The following is a 25,081-nucleotide window of genomic DNA, read 5'->3' as shown; positions in this document are numbered from 1 at the left end:
CATTTATTCAATAAATATTTACTGAGAACCAACAAATTAAAACTCACTATTCTAGGCTCTGTGTGAGTAATTACTACCCTCAATGAATTTAAAATTCAGTAAGAGGCATAAGCCATACACAATTGTTTACCAAAAAATATCAGCAAGGAAAAATAATACTAGGGGCACTTAGGTGTCTCAGTGGATTGAGAGCCAGGCCTAAAGATAGGATGTCGTAGGTTCAAATCTGGTCTCAGATACTTCCAAGCTATGTGACCCTGGACAAGTCACTTACCTCTATTGCCTAGCTCTGGTCTCTTCTGCCTTGGAAACAATACATGCCTCCATGTTAACATTGCTGGTAACTATCCAAGCCAGAACTTAAACTCCTGTCTTTCTGATTTCCAACTTGTATCCATGATGTCATATTATCAATCATAGTCCATTAAATTCTAAGCTACTTGAGAGCAGACATCATTCTTTAAAATTTTGGTTTGTTATTATTGTTGTTTTTTTTGTCATTGCTTTTAATTTTATTTGTAGCTTCAGGGCTTAGCACAGTGTTTGATGCATAGTAAAGCTTTAATACATATTTGTTGACTTGAAACATTACAGATGTGGAAAGATTGCCCCAGAGATGTTCAGTGACTTGCCCAAATCACATAGATAATAGTAGAGATAAGAGAAGAATCTAACTCAGTATTCTTTCCAATACATGGTGTAGTGAGAGTTGATAATGCAAAAAAATAAAATTCCAACATCAATTTTTCTTTTTTTGTGATGTCAAGAAAAAAATAGAAACAAAGTAAATGTTCATCAAGTGATCACGGACTAAGTACATTGTGATGTGAGAAAGTGATAGGATATTATTTTGTGATAAAAACAATGAATATGATGAATATAGAGAAGCTCAGAAATAAAATTATGACCAATATTTTAGAATATTTTCAATATTGCAAAGCACTTTACCTATATTTCCTCATTTGAAATTATATCAACTGACACAAAGGGAAGTAAGAAGAGGCTGAAAAATACTATAATTTAAGTGGTAACTAAATGTACTGAAATTATAATGACCTAGCTTATCCCCATAGAAGAGGTTTATTTGGACATCTTCCCCACTTATATTAATGGGGAGGGGATCCGAGGGCATGAAACACTGGCTGTAACAGAAATATTTTGAATTTTTCACTAGCTTTGTTGAACAATTTTTGCCTTCTTTTCTTCTTTGTTACAAGGAATGGCTGTGAATGTCTCAGGGGAAGAATATCAAGGTAAATTATAGGTAATGAAAAAAATAACAATAATTTTAAAATAAAAAAGTTAATGGAGGAAAATAGAGAAGTAATTGAAATGTAAGAATGGGCAATGTTTCTTTTTTCCCCATTTGAATAGGTTTATTTAGACAATTTAGAACATTATTCCTTGGTTACAATAATCACATTATTTCGCACCCTCCCTTCCACCCACTCTTTCCACAGCGAATGCAAAATTTCATTGGGTATTACTCTTGTCCTTGATCAGAGCCCATTTCCATGTGGTTGTTTACATTAGGATGTTCATTTAGAGTCTATATCCCCAACAACATGCCTTCAACCCATGTATTCAAGCAATTGTTTTTCTTTGGTGTTTTTACTCCCACAGTGTTTCCTCTGAATGTGGATAGTGGTTTTTCTCATAGGTTCCTCCAAGTTGTTCAGGGTCATTGCATTGCCACTAATGGAGAAGTCCATTACATTAGATATTACCACAATGTAACAGTCTCTGTGTACAAAGTTTTCCTGGCTCTGCTCCTCTCATTCTGCATCCATTCCTGGAGGTTGTTCCAGTCCCCATGGAATTTCTCCACTTTATTATTCCTTTTAGCACAATAGTATTCCATCACCAACATGTACCACAATCTGTTCAGCCATTCCTCAATTGAAGGATATCCCCTCATTTTCCAATATTTTGCCACCACAAAGAGCTCAGCTATGAATATTTTTGTACATGTCTTTTTCCTTATTATCTCTTTGGGGTACAAACCCAGCAGTGCTATGGGAGGGTCAAAGGGCAGACAGTCTTTTATCGCCCTTTGGGCATAGTTCCAAATTGCCTTCCAGAATGGTTGGATCAATTCACAACTCCACCAGAAATGCATTAATGTCCCAACTTTGCCACATCCCCTCCAGCATTCATTACTTTCCTTTGCTGTCATGTTAGCCAATCTTCTAGGTGTGAGGTGATAACTCAGAGTTGTTTTGATTTGCATTTCTCTGATTATAAGAGATTTAGAACACTTTTTCATGTGCTTATTAATAGTTTTGATTTCTTTTTCTGAAAATTGCCTATTCATGTCCCTTACACATTTTTCTATTGGATAATGGCTTGAATTTTTGTACAAATGGTTTTTGTAATGAAGATTGTTTCCCTATTTGTTGCTTCCCTTCTAATTTTGGATGCATTAGCTTTGTTTGTGCAAAAACTTTTTAATTTGATGTAATCAAAATGATTGATTTTACATTTGGCGATTTTTCTAGCTCTTCCTTGGTTTTAAAGTCTTCCCCCAGTCTAGATTTTCTGTCTATTTCATCCTTGAGCTCCTCTAGTTTCTCCTTTAGAAATTTGGATGCTATGCCATTTGGGGCAAACATGTTGAGTACAGATATTTCCTCTATTTTTGATACAGCCTTTTATCAGGATGTAATTACCTTCCCTATTTCTTTTAACTAGATTTATTTTTACTTTGGCTTTGTCAGATATCATGATTGTGACTCCTGCCTTCTTTTTATCAGTTGATGCCCAATAGATTTGGTTCCATCCTCTTACTTTCACCCTATGCGTATCTATCTTCGTTATGTGTGTTTCTTGTAAACAGCATATGGTAGGATTTTGGATTCTAATCCACTATGCTATTCCCTTGCATTTTATGGGTGAATTCATTCCATTCACATTCAGAGTTATGATTACTAGCTGTGTATTTCCCAGTATTTTGATTTCTCTTCCTGGTCCTGCCTTTTCTTCTTTCATTATTTCCTTCTACAACAATGTTTGTTTATAATCAGTCACCCTAGTTCCCACCCTTATTTTACTTCCCTTTCTACCCCCTGCCTTTCCCCCCCCCCTTATTTTCCCTGTTGTCTTTCTACAATTTCCCCCTCACTCTCTCCCTCACTTGTACTGCTTCCCTCTCCACCAGTCTATTTGTTACCCTTCTGCTTCCCTATAGGACACAAATCTATTCTCTGCCCCAATGGATTGGATTGTTCTTCCCTTTTTGGGTCAGTTTAAAAGCACGTAAGAGTTGAGTATTTCCTATCTCCAACCTCTTTACCCTTCTGGTGTATTGATGTTCTCCCCCCTCCCGCCATGAGCTTCTTTGTGGCATATAAATTTACCCCCTTTTATTTCTTTTCCCATTTCTTTTAGTATTAACCTTTTTTAGCGCTAGTTGTATATATATATATACACGTATATGTATTTATGCATACATATATCTATATACCTATTTATGTCTTGTCCTTTCATCCTATATAGTTTGTCACTGTTCCCTCTAAGTGTAATTCTTCTAACTGCCCAGTTGATAGCAACAGTATTTAAGAGTTACCAATTACCTCTTTTCTTATAGGGATACATATCATTTTAACTTACTGAGTCTCTTAAATTTTTTTTGTTTGTTTTTCTTTTTCCCCTCTTTTTTAATTACCTTTTGATGATTCTCTTGAGTTCTGTGCTTGGACATCAAATTTTCTCTTCAGGTCTGGTCTTTTCTTTACGAATTCTTGGAATTCTATTGTGTTGAATGACCATAATTTCCCCTGTAAGAATATAGTCAGTTTTGCTGGGTAGTTGATTCTTGGTTGTAGACGTAGTTCCCTTGCTTTCCAGAATATCATATTCTATGCCTTTCAGTCCTTCAGTTTGGATGCAGCCAGATCCTGGCTTATCCTCACTATGGTTCCGTGGTATCTGAATGACTTTTTCTTGGCAGCTTGTAATATCTTTTCTTTGGTCTGATAGTTTTTGAATTTGGCTATAACATTCCTGGGTGTTGTCAGTTCAGAATTAAATACAGGAGGTGATCTGTGGAATCTTTCAATCTCCACTTTTCTCTCTTATTCTAGGATATCAGGACAGTTTTCCTGAATAATTTCCTGTGGCATTATGTCTAGGCTTTTTCTTTTGTCATGGTCTTCTGGAAGACCAATGATTCTTAGATTGTCTCTTCTCAAACGATTTTCTAAATCATCTGTTTTGTGAATGAGATGCTTCATATTTTCCTCAAATTTTTCATTCTTTTCATTTTGTTTAATAGTGTCCTGCTGCATTGTGAGGTCACTTAATTCCAGTTGTTGTATTCTGGTTCTTAAAGACTGGATTTCATCCCTAGCTTTTTGGTCTTCCTTTTCCTTCTGGTCTGATTTTCTTTGAAGGTCATCTTTCATCTTCTTTGCCTCATTTTCCAGCTGGTTGATTTTGGCTTTCAAGACACTATTTTCTTGTTTTAGTTCAAGTGCCTCTGTTTCCAGATGACTTATCTTAATTTTTAAGTTCTTTGCCCAATTGTCTTCAGCTTCTCTTAATTGTGTTTTGAGTTCTTCCACAGCCTGTATCCAATTTGCTGGGATTTCTGATTTATCATTTGCTGATCTCTCCCCCTCTGTTCTGTTTGCTGAATAGAAGCTGTCTATTGTAGTTTCTTTTTTTCTGTTGTTTGCTCATATTCACCCCTTCTTTACTCCCTGTATTTGTCTGTGCTCTTGTTCCTCTCATTTTTTTTTTTGTTTTGGGGCCTTCTGTCAATCTCCCCTCTTGGAGCTTTAACTGGGGGAGGGTTGTTGGGGGTTTGGGCTTCCCTGTCCTCTGGAGGCTTTAGATTGGAATAAAGTCCAGCAGTCAATGAGAATGGTTGTGGACCCTAGGCTTCCCTGAGTTCTGGAGACTTATGATGGGATTAAGTTCAGCTTAGTTGGGCTGGATGTGTTCTGAGTCCAAAACCTCCTGGAAGGATGGAGCAAATATGGAGGATCTCCACAGCTCTGCCTAGGCTGCCAGGTCTATGCTCCCTCCCTAGCTGCTTCCCCGCTGTCTGTGTTGGATGCTCTGAACTTGGCACAGCTCTGCTCGCAAGGTACACCCTCCAGACCAGCACCTTTGTCCACCCAGGTGTTCCTGCTGCTGCTGGAGTCTCAGAGCTCTGGGTGGGAGAGAGAATGGGTCCTGGAACCTTCCTTCTGTCTTCCCCTTAAACCCAAGTGTTCTCGGATTCCAGATTTTCGGGGGTTATACCTTTTGAATTAATTCCAGCAAGAGTGTTCCTTGGCTCTGTCTTGTTGTTAAATTTGATTTTCAGTCCCCTAGGAGCATTCAATTTGTTATCAGTAAGGAAGGGTATTCAGAGGGCTGAACTTCTGCTCCTTCTAGGCCACCATTTTGACTCTGCCTCTGTGCAATGTTTCTAAGCAAGAATGTGTCAATTAAAAAAAAGAAATAAAAGGACATAATGCTTTGGAAATGGCCACATTTAGGAGGCAGAAAGATTTAGAACTCAGCAAATTAGAAGGGAAAGGAGCAATTGTTTATTTATTGGAGAAATAAAATCTTGCTGTACTATAGCTGACTAAATAAGCACCTGAATGTTCAATACTGTATATTCATGTATCTGATTATATATATATGTATATATATATATATATATATATATATATATATGTATAGATATATAATGACTGAAAGGCATACAGGATCATTACCTAAGAGTAGGAATTAGATTTTAAAGAATTTTAAGTAGTAAATAGAATAGGTGGCAAGGAATTAAAAGCAATTAGGAAGAAGAATATTCATATCCCCAGTGGCTAGCAGGACCATGGAACTTTGGGGGCTGGGCAGAATATTATTTTATTGGTGGGACTAGTAGAAAGTGCTTATTGATATGTAGGAGCGGGAAAAGCTGGAAGGATGTGGGATGATTCCTAGAGTTCAGCAAGATGCTGTAAATCAATCAACAATTAAGTACCTAGTATTTGACAAGTACTATGCTTGGCACTAGGGATAAAAAGACAAACATTAACACAATCCCTACGTTCAAGAAGCTTACATATAGTAATAGAGGAGAGAAGTCTGTGACTTCTAAATGTGGACACTCCAAAAGGATAATTTCATTTACTCTTTTTATTTCTTTTTCTCACTTAGTGCATTCTTGCTCAGATATATTACCCACTTCATTTAAATTAGTTCTCCTCTTTTCTCCTATTGGAATTTTAAATTATTTTAATCTTTTGACTCATATTTTTACATATATATACATATATATATGTTTATAAAAGCTCTATACAGTAACAAAGAATTGGAAATTAAAGGAATTTCCATTAATAAAATAATGGCTGAATAAGTTGTGTGACAGAGGCTAGCTGTCACATAAGAAAAATACCAGGTTGAAGAGGGTGTGGATCTGTTCACCTCGACAGGGGCCCCAGGAGGCTGGAATCTTGTGGAACAGAAAGTTCCCTCTGAAGAGTTGTTGGTCTCGGTCTGGAGAAGCTGAAGAGGGAGGAGTGAATCAGATTTTCTCCAAAGTGTTACCCACCTTTTCCTGCTTGTGACTGGACATGCTTGCCCCCAACATTTCCTTATTGAAAAACTATTGACAAGAAACCTGAGAAAGGCATTTTGAATCTCTGTCAGACTTTACCTCAGTTCCCATTACCCTAGTTCTGATCTGTGGCCAAGAGGCCAAATTGGAATCAAGTGTGATTGAACAACTTCAAGGTGGGGCGGAGGGAGAGACATCTTCTTAAGAAGAAATATTTAAGTCTCTAATAGTAGAGGGGGGGCAAGAGGGACAAGAGCAAATCTGGGAGAGCAACCATAGCTAAGGAGTGAAGGGGGAAGGGGAAAAATCTTCAAACTCTCTCTCCTCTTTCTGAGCCAATCCTAAACATCGTCTGTTTCTCCTAAATTCCTATTTCCTTTTAACAACCCCAAACCATTTTTCCATTATAGTTGTGGTGTATGATTGTAATGGAATACTAGTGTGCTATAAGAAATGACGAAGAGGACTATTACAAAAAGCTTGGAAATATGTGTAAAATTATATGAAATGAAATGAGAAGAGTCAGGATAATATTCTACATAGGAACAGTGATAATGTATGAGGAACAACTATGAATGACTTTATTATTATCAAGAATGTAAGGATCCAAGACATCTCCAAGAGACTCATGATGAAAAACTTTGTCCATTGACATAGAAGAAACTGAAGTCTGAATACAGATTGAAGCATACCATTTTCACTTCATTTCCTTTTTTCTAGTATAAGAAATATGTGTTCTTTAAAAGCATGATGAACATGGAAATATATGTTGTATAATAGCACATATATAATCTGTATCATATTGCCTGCCATCTTGGGGAGTGGGAGGGCTGGAAGGAATGAAAAGAATATCTATCAAAAAATGCCAGAAAGCAATTACTAAAAATTGTATTTATGTGTAATCTGGAAAAATACAATTAAAAAAATATAAGTTCTACCTGGTCCTTTCATTTTCTTCTTCCACTTCAGAATTCATTTCAAGGCATTATATTCCCATTGTTTAGAGGAGAATTTGGGAGATCTCAGGTTAGTCTCTGCCTTTACTCCAACATCTTGACTCAACCAGTTGTTTTTTTTGTTGTTGTTGTTGCCATCTTTGCCTTTTTTGGAGCTACTTCTACTTCCTAAAACAACACTTAAAATACTGCTGTTGGAATTTAAATAGAGGGTTACCACTTTACCAAATTTAAGCATTTTCTCTCCACTTCTATTTTATGAAATAATATCCTTTGCTATGTCTCAAAATCTATCTCAATATGATGTTACAGACATGTTTATATTATACACTGCTGTTTCTCTGGGATCCCATAAATTCTTTCTACATGAACATAAATTAATGGTGGGGTAATTCCTAAATTCTCCATCCACAACAACAACAACAATAATCACTACTACTACTACTGCTACTACTACTACTACTACTACTACTACTACTACAACTACTACTACTATTACTACTACTTTATACAAACCAATAATAATTCTATTTTATAGTACTTTAAGGTTTGAAAATTACTTTTTAATATATTTGATCAATATCATACATAATGCATGATTATATCAATAGATAAAGGAAAAGATTTTGGCAAATTACAGATATTATGGTAAAATGTTTTAAAACATTAAAAATATTCCTTAATATGGTAAATATTATCTAAATAAAACTAATAATTTAAAGAGAAATATTAAAGGTTTTTCAAATAAGACTATTGGTAAATCAAGGATGGCTATTATCACCATTATTATCACATTATAGTCATTCTCGATTACCGAGAGACTACCACTATTTAATCACATAGGGATAAAGAGTGAATCTGTGATATCCTTGAATAGGGAACTCCTGGCTTTCAAAACTCACCTTTATCAAGTTGATAAGTTCTCTCTAACTTACAGTTTGAAAGGGTTGCATAGAGCATGAAGTGGGGTGACTTGCCCAGTATTCCAATATCTATTATGTGTCATAGACAGATTTTAAATGAATGATCTTCCTTTTCTAAGACCAGACCTTTATCCACTGTCATGTTGCCTTTCTTTTTTGACTTGATTTGGTTTTACTACATGTTATACTTCTAAAAATGCTAATTATAGTAATAATATGATAAAAAGAAAATTAAAGCATAGGCAGAGAAGATCAAAATTATCTGGTTTTAGACTTAATGTGATAGATCATAAATAATGATTTACATTCAACTAAAATAATTAAACAATAACTGTAACATGAATTATTAGTCTTTCTTACTAAGGAAACCCAGCAAAAATATAGATCTTTCTTTCCAACTAATTACAAACTATATAAAATATTTGGGAGTTGAACTAAAAGGACATATTTAGGAATAACAGAAATATAAGAAAATACTCTTTAAGAAAATAAAGATAAACAAATATTTGGAGGGAGATTTAGTACTCATGATTGGGCAATTCCAGAGAATCATAGTATTTAGAAAATGGAAAGGATTTCAATGATCATATAATATTATTCATACAACAAAAAGATTTCCTGATATAACAATACTATTGCTTGTCTGGCCTCAGTATAAAGACTTCTAGTGAAGAGGAACTCACCAATTCTTGAGGCAATCCATTTAACTTTGGGGCAGCCCTCATTGTCAGGAAGTTTTTGCTGATATTAAGCCTGAATTAACTTGTTTTTGACTTCTGTACCTGGTCCTGTTTCTGCCCTCTGGGGACAAACAAAGCAAGGCTAATTCCTATTCCACATGATAAACCTTCAGACTGTAAAACAGCCATAATAATCTGTCTTGCATCTTATTTCTCTAGGTTAAACTTGTCCAGTTCCATCAGTCTATCCTCATGGTAGACATAGGGACACTTACCATACCAGAGTCTCTCTTCCAGCTACTTACCAACTTGTCTATATCCTTAAACTGTATTTTAGCTGAACATAGTATTCTCCATAAAGTATGATGAGGACCAACTAGGATTGTAACATAATTTCCTATTCTTGGAAGTTTTGCTTCTCTTAATAAGTTCTAAGGTCACTTTTATTTGTTTGTTTTGGCTGTGATATCATACTGATGACATATAAACTTTAAGCCTATCCAAAGAGTCAATATCTTTTTCATAACAACTTCCAATTAAACTATTTCCCTACCTTAAAGTTTTAAATTTTATTTTTCCCCAAGTCTTTAATTCTATTGAATTTCATCTTATTAGAATCATTACTATGCTCTGTACTTTCAAGATGCTGTCAGATTCTGATTATGTCATCCAATGTGTCACCTTTGTGTAATCTTCAAATTTGAAGAGCATTCTATCTATGCCTTTATCTAAGCCATTGAAAATGATAAACAGTGCAGGTCCAAATGCATATTCCTGGGTACTCTATTAGAGAATTCCTTCCACAATAAAACTGAACTATTATTAACTAGTCTTTATATTTGGTTGTACAACTAGCCCTGAATCGACTATATGATTACTAACTTCTCTATATGAATAGCATAAAATACTTTATCAGAAATTTTGCTAAAATTTAGGTCACCTTTATTCCCAGCCTTCTCATCTACTAGTTTCTTATCCAGTAAAAAGGGAAATGACAGGCATCTGGCAAAATATTTATGGTTTTATAATGTCATGTTGACTTTATAAACATTTCTGCCTTTTCTATATAATTTGCCAACCTCTCTTTTTTTTACATTGAATCCTCTAACTTTTGTTGTTGATTTTTTTTAAATGGGGAGGACTCTTGTTCTTCTTCAACCTGGTAGTACCTCTCCAATTTTCCATGATTTTTCAAAATATCACTGGAAGTGGCTTTGTAACTACATTCACCAATTCATGCAAGACCAAAACATCAAATTTACAAAGTGACTTGAATTCAATAATATTTCAAGTGCTTTTTAAATAGTATTTCCTCATTTCTTTTAGGTATCAACTTTCTTTTAATTATTTTTGTTTTTCATTTTCCATATAATGGCCAAAGACAAAAATGAGATTTGATCAGCTATACATTCTCTTTGATGTTGCCATCCAAAGGTCTTATTGCATCATTTTATCCTCCTTTTTCCCAATGTTGGGGAGGAGGCAAATTGACCTTTTGTGCTCTTTTGTTTTCCTTAGATTCAATGGGCAGCCTCAGCTCATTCTGAGGGTTATCATTTCTGATACATATTTTACATGTTGAGACAAACTCATAATCTCTGCACATTGCTTACCAAAATCAAAGTTGATTGCTGAGTTCCCTGCATGTTCACATTGTTCTTTTCAGACCAATGCTATTTTTCCTCCACTTACTGGATATGCTTGATTCCATCTTACTTCTTGATATAGTTCTAAAAGTGCTAACTATAGCAATAAAATATGAAAGAGATATGTCTTCAGAATTTCATCCTTGTATATCTCCCATCTCCCCTGGGCTTATTTCCACTAAAGCATATTTCACAGGGTCCTGCATATATTTCCTCTGAATTGTTTAAAACCTGCTTTCTAAAAATTAAAGTGCATATTAAATAATAACCATAATTATTTTCCTTTTCAATCACAAGTTTTAGATGGAATGGCCAATGTCTCTTCACAGATCCAAGATCCCCTTTGTTACCATGTCCAGCAACTAATGTATCTCTGTTAGTTTGAAACAGTTCCGGAATAGAATTTTCCTGTTTACTGTTTGTTCTACCTTTTGAAAGATGAAAGTATCACTAAGACATTTCATGAAACAACAAATTTCTCTGCTTTTGGCAGAAAGAATAAAACAGAGAGTCCATTAAGGAGAAGTCTGGATATTTGAAGTGACCCATCACTACAATATCATGCTTCTATTCCATGCTATTGCCCAAAATACCACTGAAGTATTACTTAAACTTCTCAAGGATTTCTAGGTGATCTATAGGATACTCCAGTGGGAAAAAAATAATTCCTGTTTTTATCTCCATTTCCACACATACAAATATATTCAATCTTGTCCCTCTTCCAGTTTTGGGATTTTCTCATTTAAATTTAATTTAGAAATTCTCATTTAAATGTCTCAAAAAATTAAAATTAAATTAAATTTTCTCAATTAAATGTTCAGTTGTTTTTCAGTTTTCTTTTTAACCCTATTTGGAGTTTTCTTGGCAAAGATCCTGGAGTGGTTTGTCATTTTCTTCTTTAGCTCATTTTCAAGATAAGAAAACTAAAGCAGTGTTAAGTGACTTGAGTAGGGTCACAAAGCTAGTAAATGTCTGAACCTAGATGTAAACTGAGGAAAAATGTGTCTTTCTGACTCTATGTCCAGCACTTTATATGCCATGCCAACTAGATATCCATATAAGTGAATAACTTGATATATTATGCTACCCTAACCCCTTTTTGTCTATCCTTATTCTTTTGAATGGAATATAGTTATTCACAAGTAGAATTTAATCACAGATTGTACCCATCAAATCCCAGTCATAACAATGAGAAAAAAAGTGTCTCCCCCCTAGAATTCATCCCTCTAATCCTTCTCCACTGTTGGTTAAACTTTGAGCATTTCTGTATAAACACTTACTTGCTTGGACTTTATTAATGGTTCCTTTCTTTGATTTTATCTTCTTTGAAGTTCTGAGTTTCTCAGTTACTATTTATCTTCCTTATGATTGCAATCTGGATTTTTTCTCTTCTTACCCTCTCCCTCATGGCAAACATTTACTCTGAATTCAACAAATAAACTTATATTTATCTGAAGACAAAATCCCAGTATAGAAGAGGAGAAAAAAACATATAAACAAGACTGAACAAGACCAGGATTCTCCAAAAGCTAAATGATTCTGATTGGCTAAGGATCAGTGAGATAAGGAAATGAATTACAAATAAATTCACCAGGACCCAGTGGCATGATGAGACAGAGGTCAACACACTCAATCTAGCAAGAAATTTCCTGCAGGTAGATCACTCCTTAATTACATCAGTGAACTAGACAAGGCTATAACTGCTCACTATCACATTAAATTCAGGGTACCTGTTCCCTTCACAATTCCCCCTCCCTAATTAAACTAAGGCTCAGGCCTAGGGCCCTTTCCATTCTTATACTCATGATCTTTCAGTCCCTTCCCCTTACATATGAGAAAATAAAAAGGTAAACTCAGTAAAGTCTTATTTACTTTGCACAAATGATTTTAATTTTTTTATCATATTAAACACTTTGCATCAAAGTTCTCCATGAATACATCACTCTTCCTCAAACTATCTGACTAACTTTTCTTATTATCCTCTGAAATGCATACCCTATTTCAACCCGTCAAATTTCCTTGCCATTTTCTATATAAGATATTTTTGTCTGTTTCCTTTTGGGAGGTAGAAGTAATTATTCCCTTGTAGGAATACTAATTTACTTTTCACCATTCTGAAGCATTCTATCTTTTTAAAATCTGGTGTAACCATCTCCAGGAAATATTTTAATAACTAATTCAACAAGTATTTATTAACATCCTGATTAAATCTATCTTTCCCTAATCACCTTTTCTTTCTTTTCAATTGCTGAACTATTTATTCAATGTCTATTAAAAGCAAGGTGTTGTGCTCATACATAATTTTAGGGTTCTTATCTTTACTTAGAATTATTTGCTTATCACTCTGTGAATATTTTTAAAACTTATTCACACTATTGACCCCCAACTGTATTATCTAAAACTCCATCAAATAGCTACAATGTCCTTGAAAACAGAGTCCTGAACTTCATTTCAAATATCCACACTCTCAGCACCTTAAGAGAGAAGTAAGTCAATAAATACTATTTATTCAGTCTCCAAAAAACTATATATTTGTTATGGAATTTGTATTCAACATATAAAAACTTGCTTTTCAAAAATATCTAGTTGCTTATATATATATATATATGTATATATATTTTATATTCATGAAATATGAACATAAATAGCAACAAATGAACTATAATTGGAGTGGTTCTTTTGGGAAACTTTCATTGTGATTTTTTTTTTGCTAGAAGGGAAAAATAACATAAAGGCTTTTTTCCACATGTATATATATGTATATATATAATTGATGAATATTGAACAATTTAAAATAATGGCATGCAATTATGAGTGGGGTATACAACACATTTTCCACACAAACCAAAATTTCTTTTGAACTTCAAATCAATACAGTGCTCAACAAAATACTTCACAAATGATGTTTTTTTCAGCTAAGCAATATTTTGGTTAAATGTGTTATATAATTAAATGTCCTACAGAGGGAAATGCATTCAAGGGAACAGTATGTTGATTGAGATATTACTTTCCATATATTATAAAATAATAGCTTTATAGCTGGAAGGGACCTCAGTAGTAATCTTATCCAACCCTCTTCTTAACTTCCTTTCTGATCTAACCAGACTGATCCTAGAATAATATAGACACACAATTCATCATAAAGCATATAAAAATCAGAAACAGATTTCCTATTAAGACAGTAATATCCATATACATTTTTGCTGGTATGTTTGAGTGTTTCTAATTGGAATTGTATACAATGAATTTAGAATGAAGGTAAATAAAGAGCAAATGCATTTTGCTTTCTGTGTATAGTCATGACTTTGATTACCACAGAGAAGTAAAGTGAAGCCTTGGACAAATATTTAATGAATTTCATAAATGTTGATATCAAACTAGGCAATTAAATCTTGAAAAAATCCCATATTATCCTAAGTAACATTTTTGTAGCTTTAATTTCATTTTCTGTATCATGTTCCAAAGTGTGTGTGTGTGTGTGTGTGTGTGTGTGTGTGTGAGTGTGTATTGTGTACTATATTTTTGCATAGTCTCCAATAGTACAATGAATCTTTGATTTATATTTGTGGGATTCCCCAGAACACTCAAAATCTTAACCCAATCAAGTCCATTAATCCCTTGAGATTCTTGTTCATGTTTTCCTATAAATTCAATAGAGCAGGTCTATCCATTGTGTTGGGAGAGACACAATCTATAAATGACCAAAATAATAAAATAAGCCTCTTGATCCACAAAAATTGGATATTACCTATCAAATATGAAATAAAGGGATCACAAATAAATGTTACATTTTTATTTTATCATTTATCTCTTTACTGATCAGTTTCAATTGCCTAATAAATAAAACCTAAAATTCTTAGTTTGATTTTCAAGTATTTCCCCATTCCACATTACCTGGTCATTTTATCTAATAATTTCTTCATTTTTTAATATCTTTAAAACACACTCCTTGCCTCTTTAATGAGACTCTTATTATACCTTAGAATATTATAGAAATTCTGTGTATATCTAATCCTTCAACAGTAAACTACTAGAGGACAATAACTGTGTTTGGAAAAAAGTTTTATCCCTCATGTGGCCTATCTCATATCTATAATTTTTGTAGATTTATATTTTATAGAATCCAAAAATTCCAGAGTTACATAGACACTAAGAGTTAATCTAGTCCAAAATATACCTAAATAGAACATTTCTCTACAACATTCATGATTATCTGACTTTGGCTTTAGCAAAATATCTCAAATGAGAGGAAGCACATTGGATATCAAGATAAGTAGTCAATTTAATAATTAGAAAATTATTAATTGCCATAAGCTTTCCTCAAAATTATCCAATGAAATTGGTGGTTCAAGTGCAATTATCTACAAGTACAAGTACATGATGAGAATGAAGTTTGGACAGATAAAGTTAGTTGTCCCAGTCAATACATTATATGAGTCAGATAGTATTCGAATTTAGGTCATATGCGTCTTTGTAAATAGTGCCTTGCATAGACTAAGTGTTCAAGGATTTAGGTTTGAATTAATGGTAATATTTTGTCCTGTAACAATTTATGTAGCTGCCATTTCTGGGAAAAAGTGATGAGTTTGGGACATAGAAAGCATCTACCTTTAAGGTCACTAAAATATTATGATCAGATCTTGTTCTAGAGCACAAATAATATATCAATATTAAATTCACGTTCATGGCTAATCAGTTTCCTGGCCAGAACATGTGAAAAGGATAGATTGCAGAACAAAAACAAAGTAAATCCTATAAGGGAATATGAGGGAGATGATTTCAAGTAAGTTTGAATGCAAGATTTAAAAGATAAAGTGATAGAACCTTTGAATCATAGCATCATGGTTGTGATTATCACATTATTGTGATGATTAGGAAATAATAGCAGAAAACATTGTGGAAATATATAATATACAAGATCAAATTAAGCAAAATACATTTCTTAGATAAAACAGGGGACATGGGTCCAGAAGAAATTGTTTTTATTGATATAATAACTAGATATGCTATATCTACATTTACATATATATGCATGTATAACTTAGAATTAATATATTTTAAAAATCCTTATCTCTCATATTGGTCCTAAGGCAGAAGAATGGTAATGACTAAAGAAAAGGATTTAAGTGACTTGCCCTACCCTGGGTCATGTCTAGGATGTGTCTGAGACTAGATTGAATCCAAGTCCTCCCATTCTCGGCCTGGCTTCCAGTCCACTGCCTTCCAGTCCACTTACCCAGCTGCCTCCAAAATTAATACTTTTGACTGGATGAATAAGACCATACACTAGCTTCTTAGGACACAGAACAACAGAAGTAGTATAATCTTTGATTATCAAATTCAGTGGATTTAGCCTGATGTAAAATTAACAAAATAAATATGTTTTTATGTATATATATATATATGCCCCTGACTACTCATAAGGATCCAGTTAAAAGAATAATCTTTATTTCATATTAAAGGAATACAAGTTTCAGCTCAGTAGGATATAATGAAACATGATTCTTTTTTCTTCCTCTTTATTCTCACACATTCATAAATTTCGAATGGATTTATATGAAGAAATTATCTTTGTGAAATTGTAGTCTGACACCCCCCTTTTAGAAATAAGGCTAAGCTCCTAATAGGTAAGATGATTTAGCCAAGAATAAAAAAAATTCAACATTTCTTTAAAATTTTGAGATTAAATGTATATGCTACTAACAAAATCAATCTATATGAGAATTCATTGAAAATGGAGATTGTTATCTTAGATGAAATGACTTATAATGGTGTGATAGTTGTCTTCTATTATTAGCTTGCCCATAGAAGAGAGAATGAGCAGCAATGGGTGCAGATATTTGCAAAGTCAAATTTAGGCTTGATATAAGGAAATTTTTCTTAAAAATTTAGAGCTGTGCAAAAGTTAAATGGGATACTTTTGAAGATAGGTTACCTTTTACCATATATTTTCAAGGGGAAGCCTGATAAAAACTTAAGCATGTAGTAGAAAGGGTTCTTTTCAAGGTAGAAGTTGGTCTACATAACCCACAAAGCCCCTCTCTGAGATTCTGTAATTGTGAAAAAATTGATTTGTATTTAGTTCAAAATAAATGTTTCTCTATGCAGATAATTTATTTTTAGAAAAGTAGGTTGAATTTTTAAAAAACTCAACATTAAAACACAAAGTTGGAAAAGAAAATATTTATTCAAAGGTTTATATGTTCACCTTAATGAACTATTTTCAGAAACTGAAAGGATTATAGAGCGGGAAGGTACCTTAGAGATGATCCAGTTCAACTGTCTCATTTTACTAATGAGGAAACATAGGTCCAGAATGTTTAAGCCAATCAGCTAAGGTCATACAAGTAATCACTTTCATTTAAATTTGAGCTATAGAAACCACTATTAAAATGCTCTGTTATCTTAATAAGGATCATTATTTCAAAAGAACATATTGCAACAAAAAGATCAATGGAATTTTTAAAAAGTTGTTAGATGTAGATAAGCAAAACTTCAGGAACATCAGACTGAGTGGAAAATGTCAATGAGAATGATAAAAAAGGTATACTCAGATTTAAGGTAACCATTTACCATTAACATCGCCCAGTATTTTCACCTGTATCTGGAAAGAAAGTTTACAATTTCATGTCCAAGTGTTGTGCCTATTGTTATTAGTTTTATACCTACAAAATTTACATTACATTCTTCTTGACACCAGACCACCTCCAATCATTCTGCCCACCAAGTAACACAATTTTAAAGCCAAAAGGACACCTTGTGAATTTATTTCTAAATTTTGATTTTATTCATAAAGAAATGGAATCTTATGTTGATTAACAGAGATGGCTCCTTTTTTGTTTTATTTTTTAGCTTGCATAAATGATGAAGGAAAACATCTTAAATCCCATTTCACTAACAGACGTGGGCTTTCACAACAAAATTACAAATTCATGATTTGTGTAATCCAGTGATTCCCAATTAGGTTGTCATTGTCACAGTCACTGAGTGTGTAGAAATGTGGGAAGGAAATGTCAAAGAAAAATATAAAAACAACCCAAAAAGAATTAGAGGTTTAAAAAACTTATTTCCAAATTGAGGAAAGAAGTGAAAAAATAATATCCTGAATTTAAAAACTATAATGTGTGAAACAATATTAATTTCAATTTACAAACAAATGATAAATAAAAGTTTTTTGAAAACATAGTATGAAGAAATATTTAAAGATGCATTTCAATAATATCTGCAAAGTCTGAGTGATTTGCAATAATACAAGATGAATCAAGGTATTATCTTTCATAAACAAGAGATATTACATGTAGATAATTACTTAATATTTTATAAATATATTTTAGTGGGTTATGCTCCTTTGAGAACTGTGACTGCAGCAGAAGCTGGGGTTAGCAAACCATTTTTCTTTTTATCTACCAATAGCCAAGGCATATTGCCTTTAGAAGCATTGGATGATTGTAAAGACCATGATATCTTCCCACTTTAAAGGAATTAGAAACCTGGGTCCATGAAACATATTAGCGAATAGTCAAAATCCCTTACTGGTGGGAGACAACAGAATTTTGAGGTACTAAGTTCATTGCCATATCATATGCTGCCCCCATCCCATTCCCCACCTTGAGAAATGGAGGGCTTAAAGGAGAAATTTCACCTGAAACTTTCCAGGAAAACTTTCTTTTCAGCCTGTCAAGTATTTCAATGACTATCTATAAGACGCTGAAAGTATTTTTGCAGACCTTTTTGTGCCTAAGGACGAGAGAGTATTGTGTATTTGGGGGAGGTGGGGATGGGTACAGTAAAGAGGATAATCAAAAGCAGCAGTAAATGCCTGTGGCACAAGAAATGAGACTGAGAAAGAAAAGGCTCTTCTCTGTACCAGTCACCTGGACTCATAGACCCAATTCCAGTATACCTTGACACATCATACCTATTCCTAGGAGGCTGCCCCTAGCTTTTACTGTCTGGAGAGGCAGGATCACAAAACCAGAGATTGGGGGTGAGGGGTGGCGAAGGGGAGAGAGAGGATATCAGAAGCAAAGGAGCTGTCTTATCATGAGTACTTGACATCTCTCACTTTCTAGCAACTCCACCTCAATGGATTCAGAAAATTGATTAACTCTCCTATTTCTCTTTTCACCCCTTCTTCACTAACCCTCACTTCGCTCCTTACTAAATGAAACTTCTTTCCTCTTCCTCTCCATGATCCATCAACATTCTGGAGCCCCTTCCCCATCTGCACAGTTCCGTAACTCATTCTTCCAGTTAAGTCCCTTCCCCTAGTGCCCTGCTCCTGGTCCCTGGTCTTCTCATCCTTTTCCCTCCCTACCAGGTCCTGCACCTCACTCATTCCTGTCTAGGGCTTTCTAGCTTCACCGACTGTTTGCTGGAGAGAAATTTTTGCTGCAGAGGGGACTGAAGTCCACTGCGCGTTGCTGCTGCTGCTGCTGCTGCTCCTTCTCCTGGGGCTGGGGCTGCTGCTGCTGCTGCTGCTGCTGCTGCTGTGCTGCTGAGTCTGAGGGGAGGGCTTGACAAGGAAAGGAGAGAGAGAGAGAAGAGGTCGAGGGCTATAGGTCCTGTCCGTGAGGCTGCCAAGATGCAGCTTGAGGCTCCAGGGGACAGTATGGGGAGGTCTTAACCTCCTCAGCCCTTAATTTGGGCTCGCCGACCTTGCGGACAAGCGGATTTCCGAGTAAGAGCTTCTGAGAAACACAAGGGACCGGGAAAGAGAGGGAGGAGGGAGACAAACAGAAGTGGGGCTAGGGGTGTGTGTGTCGGGGGGAAGCATATATTCTAAGCGCTGCTCTGGCTGCAGGTTTGCTGTGGAGAAAGAGAGGAGCTCAGTGAGTGTTGTAGAGAGAAGCAAAGCCCAGTCTCCAGCCTGAGAGGGGAGCAAGCGAAGGAAGACTGGGGCGCTCTGGTGAGTGAGAAGTGAGCCAGACAAAACTGAGTGGTGGAGATGGGCTTGTTGAGGGGGAAACACTTAAGGTGTGAGTGGGAAAGGGGAGGAGATGGTCTGAGTTACTGAAGGCGAGGGGTAGGGGAATGTGCCTCTGTATGTGTCTCTGTGTATGTGTGTTCCTATGTGTGTGTGTGTGTGTGTGTGTGTGTGTGTGTGTGTGTGTGCGCGCGCGCGCGCGCGTGTGGCACGAGCGTGTGCAGTAGCTGCGCCTGTGTATGTGTGTATGTGAGAGAGTGAGAGGAGGAGAGCGGGAGTGAGAGCGAAGGGAAAGAAAGATATAGCGCATGTCTCATCTCTCAGTGCAGCCACTAGACGCTCCCACCACCACCTAACTCCTCCACCATCTTTTGCATGTGCAACATTCACAGCCGGACAGAAAACCTCTCCAGGGCAATGGAGACTGCGGGAAAAATCCGGCAGCTCAGGATGGATTGCTAAGGGAAGGGGGGGAAACAATTACCTCTCTTCGACTGTTTTTGAATTTTTTCCCCCTGTGTGGTTTGTTTTTAGCGCCATCCTCCTCAATGCCTCTCTGAGCAGCATCTGAAAAGAGAGTGAGAGAGAGCGCGCCAGAGAGAGAGGAAAAAAGAAGATGAGGATTATTTGCAGACAGCTTGTCTTGCTATTTTCTGGATTTTGGGGACTAGCAATGGGAGCTTTTCCAAGCAGCGTTCAAATAGGTAAGCTTTGCATTGCATCGCTTCATGCATGTGGCAAGTGGGTTTGATTTCTGAAAGTCAGTTAAATGAGTTGCAGATACGGGATTCAGGAAAGCCTTCAGATACCTCGCTCCACATCCCCCCCCCCTTTCTATTATCCCTCCCCAACTTCCCCTTGGAAAATAAAGCCTCTTTCTTTTATAAAATGAAACTAATCTTTATTGTTTTTCTTCACTCCCTGTTCCGATTCCCCGCATCTCTCGATCCCTACCTTCTACAGAAGTCACTTAGGAACGATAAGAACAAGTTAGAAAAGACCTTTATGATCTAATGTTATTAATGTTTATTTAATGTTATTAATGTTACTCTTTATTTTCCCCCTTGGGTCTTGGGATTGGAGGTGTTTAGAGTTTGTTAAAAACCTGCTTTCCCTTCAGTTGGACGCTGCAGTAGCTTGCTTGCCCATCACAGAAAAGAAGAGTGTGAGGGAAAGAGCTTGTCCTCCCACCCTTCTCAGCTTTTTTTTTTCCTCTACAGATTCACCGATTCCAAAGTTAGATTCTCTTTTCCAACATCCACTTCTTTTTTTCACCCTTTTCTCTTCTTAACCTCCCCTAACCCCATCTCCTTATTTCCAGTCTGCTTCTAGGGACCCTCTCCCATCCTTCTTTCCTCCTGTTATTCTCCTTTCCTGTCTTTTAATGGGACGCAGCTATTGAATTTCTTCCAGCTAAGCTCAGCCCCACCACTGCATCATTTGTTGTGGACTGTGTAAAAAAGGTAGCTAATTAGGCTGAGTCCATGGGCTGCAGAGAACAAAGTTCATTCTTCTCTCCCATTTCTCTCTTCCTCCCAGTGTTACAACCCCTCTATGTCTTGTTATTGTTATTATTATTTTTACCAGAGCCCTTTATTTCATTAATCTGCATGCCACTTAGTCTGAGAAAGCAGGATGCTCTAGCTGAAGAAGCAGTGTGCCGGGAATCATGGGGAGGGAAGAAAACAGAGGAAAGGAAACACTAAATGGTCTCAGAGGTCATGACAAATTGGGACAGCAAAATATGAGAAGCCCCCAAGGCTGAAATACAAAGCAACTTGAGGAGGGACAAAGGGCAGGCACTCAAGATAGCGGTAGGGATGAAAAAGGCAGATCCCTCGACATAATTGCTACTTACTAGTGGAGAGCCTTGCCAGTACTGTCCCTGTGGTAGGTATAGTATTTAAAAAGATAGAAAAAAATTCAGTATGCTTTTCTTACTGTCTTTTTTTAAAATAGGTGGTCTATTCATCAGAAACACAGATCAGGAATATACTGCTTTTCGATTAGCAATTTTTCTTCATAACACCAGCCCCAATGCATCGGAGGCACCTTTTAATTTGGTTCCTCATGTGGACAACATTGAAACAGCCAACAGCTTCGCTGTAACAAATGCCTGTAAGTAAATGTGCACTCGAGAAGTTATAAGTAAATTAGAATATTAAAATGGAACAATGAGATAGAATGAGAGAGAGAGAGAGAGAGAGAGAGAGAGAGAGAGAGAGAGAGAGAGAGAGAGAGAGAGAGAGAGAATGAGAGAGAGAGAGAGAGAGAGCAACTGGAACTACATAAAATCAGAAAATCAGAGGCTGGTTTGGTTCCTAATGCCAGTAAGCTAGTGTGTGTTCTTGCTGGTTAACAGGATGAATCTGCTTCTTCCTATTTCATTGTCATTCTTGCAGCTGGATGATCTGTGTTTTCATAGGATGAATTTTGTAAGAATATATAGGTGTTTTGATTTTTTGCCTGTTTTGCTCTTTCTGTTATTTGACTGGTTAAAAATCTCTGCTATTTAACAATGACATGCTGTATAAAACTGGTGAGGCAAGGTAAAGCTTCTATAAGTGATAAAAAATAAAGGCAAGCAGTGGTGTGGAGGATATATATTTGAGTAGGTTGACGCTGCAGTTGATCTGGTGATGTCACTTGAGTCTGCCCTGCTCTTATATTCTGGGTTGTAAATGTCTCTTACTATCAGGCAATGCATATATTCTGTGAATATGTCTCCATGAATCCATACATTGGTGCCAAACCAAGTTAGGATCTGATCTACTTGAATTCACAAACCAACCCAAGTGAAACTATTATCCCAGAGAAGGATATTAAAACAGTGACTTCAAATGCCATAGTGGAAACATAATGGGTTTTTAAAAGATTTGTTATATTAATTAAAGCATATAATAGAATAGAATATGAATAAATTGTAAAACCTCTTAAGCTGTTAAAATATACATTTATAACCACTCTTTCATTATTGAATAAAATATTCATTTAATATCATGCAAAATGGAAGGTAACTTTTAAATGCTAATTCATGAGATTTAAAAATAGATATCAATATTTTGGCATAATGGCCATGGATTATTTTGTACTGAATATTAATTATTCTTAAAGAATTACATATAATATTATTCTATATTTGTTAAGAGAAATGTTTAGATATCATGAAAGTATTTAACCTGAACTCTAAGTAAATTTAAATAATATTTCAAGTTTTGTGCTCTTTTTTTACACTTATGATGCTTTTCTAGAAGAACTAAAAACTAAAAGTTTTTTGGAAGGATTTAAAAAATCTTTATGCCACTGATGTGTTTGATATTTATTCTCATACTTTCAATATGTCCATAATTTGATTTAAACACATTTGTTTTATGATTTTTACTAATTTTTTGTGCAATCATGACATTTTGTTTGTTTCTAGAACACTTTTATTAGGAATTTGCAATATTTTATTTTTTGCACACTAAAATCTCGTTCTTAATTTGCAGCAGTGTTATATTTCCCATGAGTCTTCATTCTTTGATAAACAGTTTATTAATTATATTTTCTGTTGATTTTACTATCAAAATAAAGGAGTAAGGGCTATGCATTTAATTAAAATATCTCAAATGAAAACTAGACAGTTATACATACTTTGATGGTACTTGACAGTTTTTTTCAGACATTATTAATGTTAGTTGATGACACTAACTTTCAAAGGGAAAGATTATACAGAAACATTTCTAAGTATAAACCTTTTATTCATAATTCTATTTTAATATATGCAGTTAAATAAGAATTTCTCATACCCTATCTTAAGATTCTGTTTACATCTTTTTTTGCATCAAGTATAATGGTTGGCGAAATTTATTGACTTCAAAATGATCCAAGCAGTTTAATTTGAAAGTTTTTTTTTCTCTAAAAACTGATAAATATTTTAACATTGTGAGGATCCACATGCATTAAGACAATAACATTTACATTATTTGTTTTCTTTCATGTACAATTTAAAGTCCTAAACTGATCTTTTCCTTTCATCACTTTCTAATTCATCTCAGTTTGGGGTATTTTATCATTATGTATTTCTCATATTGTGAAAACTTTTAAAAGTAGAAATATAAAAGTTGTATATTAATCAGTATTTTATTGTTTATCCCCATTTGTAATATTTTCATTATACTTAAATACTCTAAAGTATCATATGAACATTGAAATTCATAAGGACCAAATGAAATACTGGTTGATATGTTTGTCATCAATTTTGTAGTTATCAAAAGTGGATAGATATAATAAACAAAACATTAACTATTTAACTTGTGTTTCTTAACATGCTTAAGAAATCATTGAAACACAAATACTATAACTTTTTTGGAGGAAGGGAAGGGAAAAACTAGAATAAAATAATATCTTCATATGCCCATATGAGTCATTTTTGGGGATATAAGAAGAATATTACAGAAAACTATTTAATGTTACCAATATAGAAACAAACTACTTAATGAAGCATAAATAAATTTACTAACAAATGAACATATTGACCATGTGTAAGCTAAATCTGAGCAGAATTTTACAAAAATCAATTGTCATATTAGCTTGAGGATATCAGCATTCAGGCGATTCAAATTTTCTGGGTTGACTGACCAAATGCACAGATGTATGTGATTTTCCAACCTAATTAAAAATAAATAGTAAGCAATAATTATATGGCAACCTCATATATCAAGGACTGTGCCTTTGGGTATAGCAGGGTGAAAAAAGAAGTTGAAAGAATACTTGGGAAAATTCTCTTGGAACACACATTCCTCAGAAAGATAGCCTATATATCCTCAGATTATAAGAACTTAGGTGACTATTCATGTCAGGTCAAATATAATGACCTAGGACGTGATCAGTTAGCTTTATTTCCATTACCATTTTACTGCAGAGGTTACTTGCAAAACTACTGCATCTGGTCTGCCTGTATATTACAGACCTTAAACAGGGAAGCTTTTATTTAAAAATAATGCATGTGTATTAGAATAAAAAAGTAGGTAAATTAGGGGGTATTTTGTCAAAAGGCACAGAAAGCACTTAATTTTTCTTCTGATGAGGTCAATTCAATGCTTTCTCTAGTAGTCTTTGAGAATTTATAGGCAATTCTATTAATGTAGTTTGCATATGGAAAAGTCAACTTAATTGCTTCCAACTTAGCATATTTTTGTAGGGCCTGAATTCCAGAGAAACAGCCTATTTTCATGCTTAGATTTTTTTAATAGTTCAATAATATTGACCTGACTTGTGTCAGCTGCAATTATCTTTCAATGAGTATAATTTTCTTTATTTTTTCTTAAAATCACACACATAGTATGAAATTTTGTTTTATGAAATATGAAATGAGATTATTATAAAATAAAGATAATATAAAAATGTGATCCATTACAA

The 25,081-nt window shown here is 34.8% G+C and overlaps 1 protein-coding gene across 10 annotated transcripts in view; it reads left to right on the top strand.

Annotated features, from left to right (window-relative positions):
• Window positions 1–18,732: 18,732 nt before the first annotated feature.
• GRIA4 (glutamate ionotropic receptor AMPA type subunit 4) overlaps window positions 18,733–25,081 on the top strand; it is a 478,222-nt gene continuing 471,873 nt past the window's right edge. For 3 of the 10 annotated variants that reach the window (XR_008911318.1, XM_007494901.3, XM_007494902.3), the window contains exons 1-2: window positions 19,903–20,385; window positions 21,641–21,799. Coding sequence is in view for 9 of the 10 variants with exons in the window: in XM_007494901.3 (XP_007494963.1) it covers window positions 20,298–20,385; window positions 21,641–21,799 (247 nt within the window). In the remaining variant the exon portion in view is untranslated. Of the gene's footprint in view, window positions 19,436–19,558; window positions 19,664–19,737; window positions 20,386–21,640; window positions 21,800–25,081 lie in introns of those variants that run through there. The other 7 variants (XM_001371470.4, XM_056794449.1, XM_007494900.3 and 4 more) reach the window with 6 other exon arrangements.

This window comes from Monodelphis domestica, chromosome 4 (assembly GCF_027887165.1).
Source record: "Monodelphis domestica isolate mMonDom1 chromosome 4, mMonDom1.pri, whole genome shotgun sequence".
Classification (NCBI taxonomy): domain Eukaryota; kingdom Metazoa; phylum Chordata; class Mammalia; order Didelphimorphia; family Didelphidae; genus Monodelphis; species Monodelphis domestica.
This window is presented reverse-complemented; position numbering and strand designations above follow the sequence as displayed.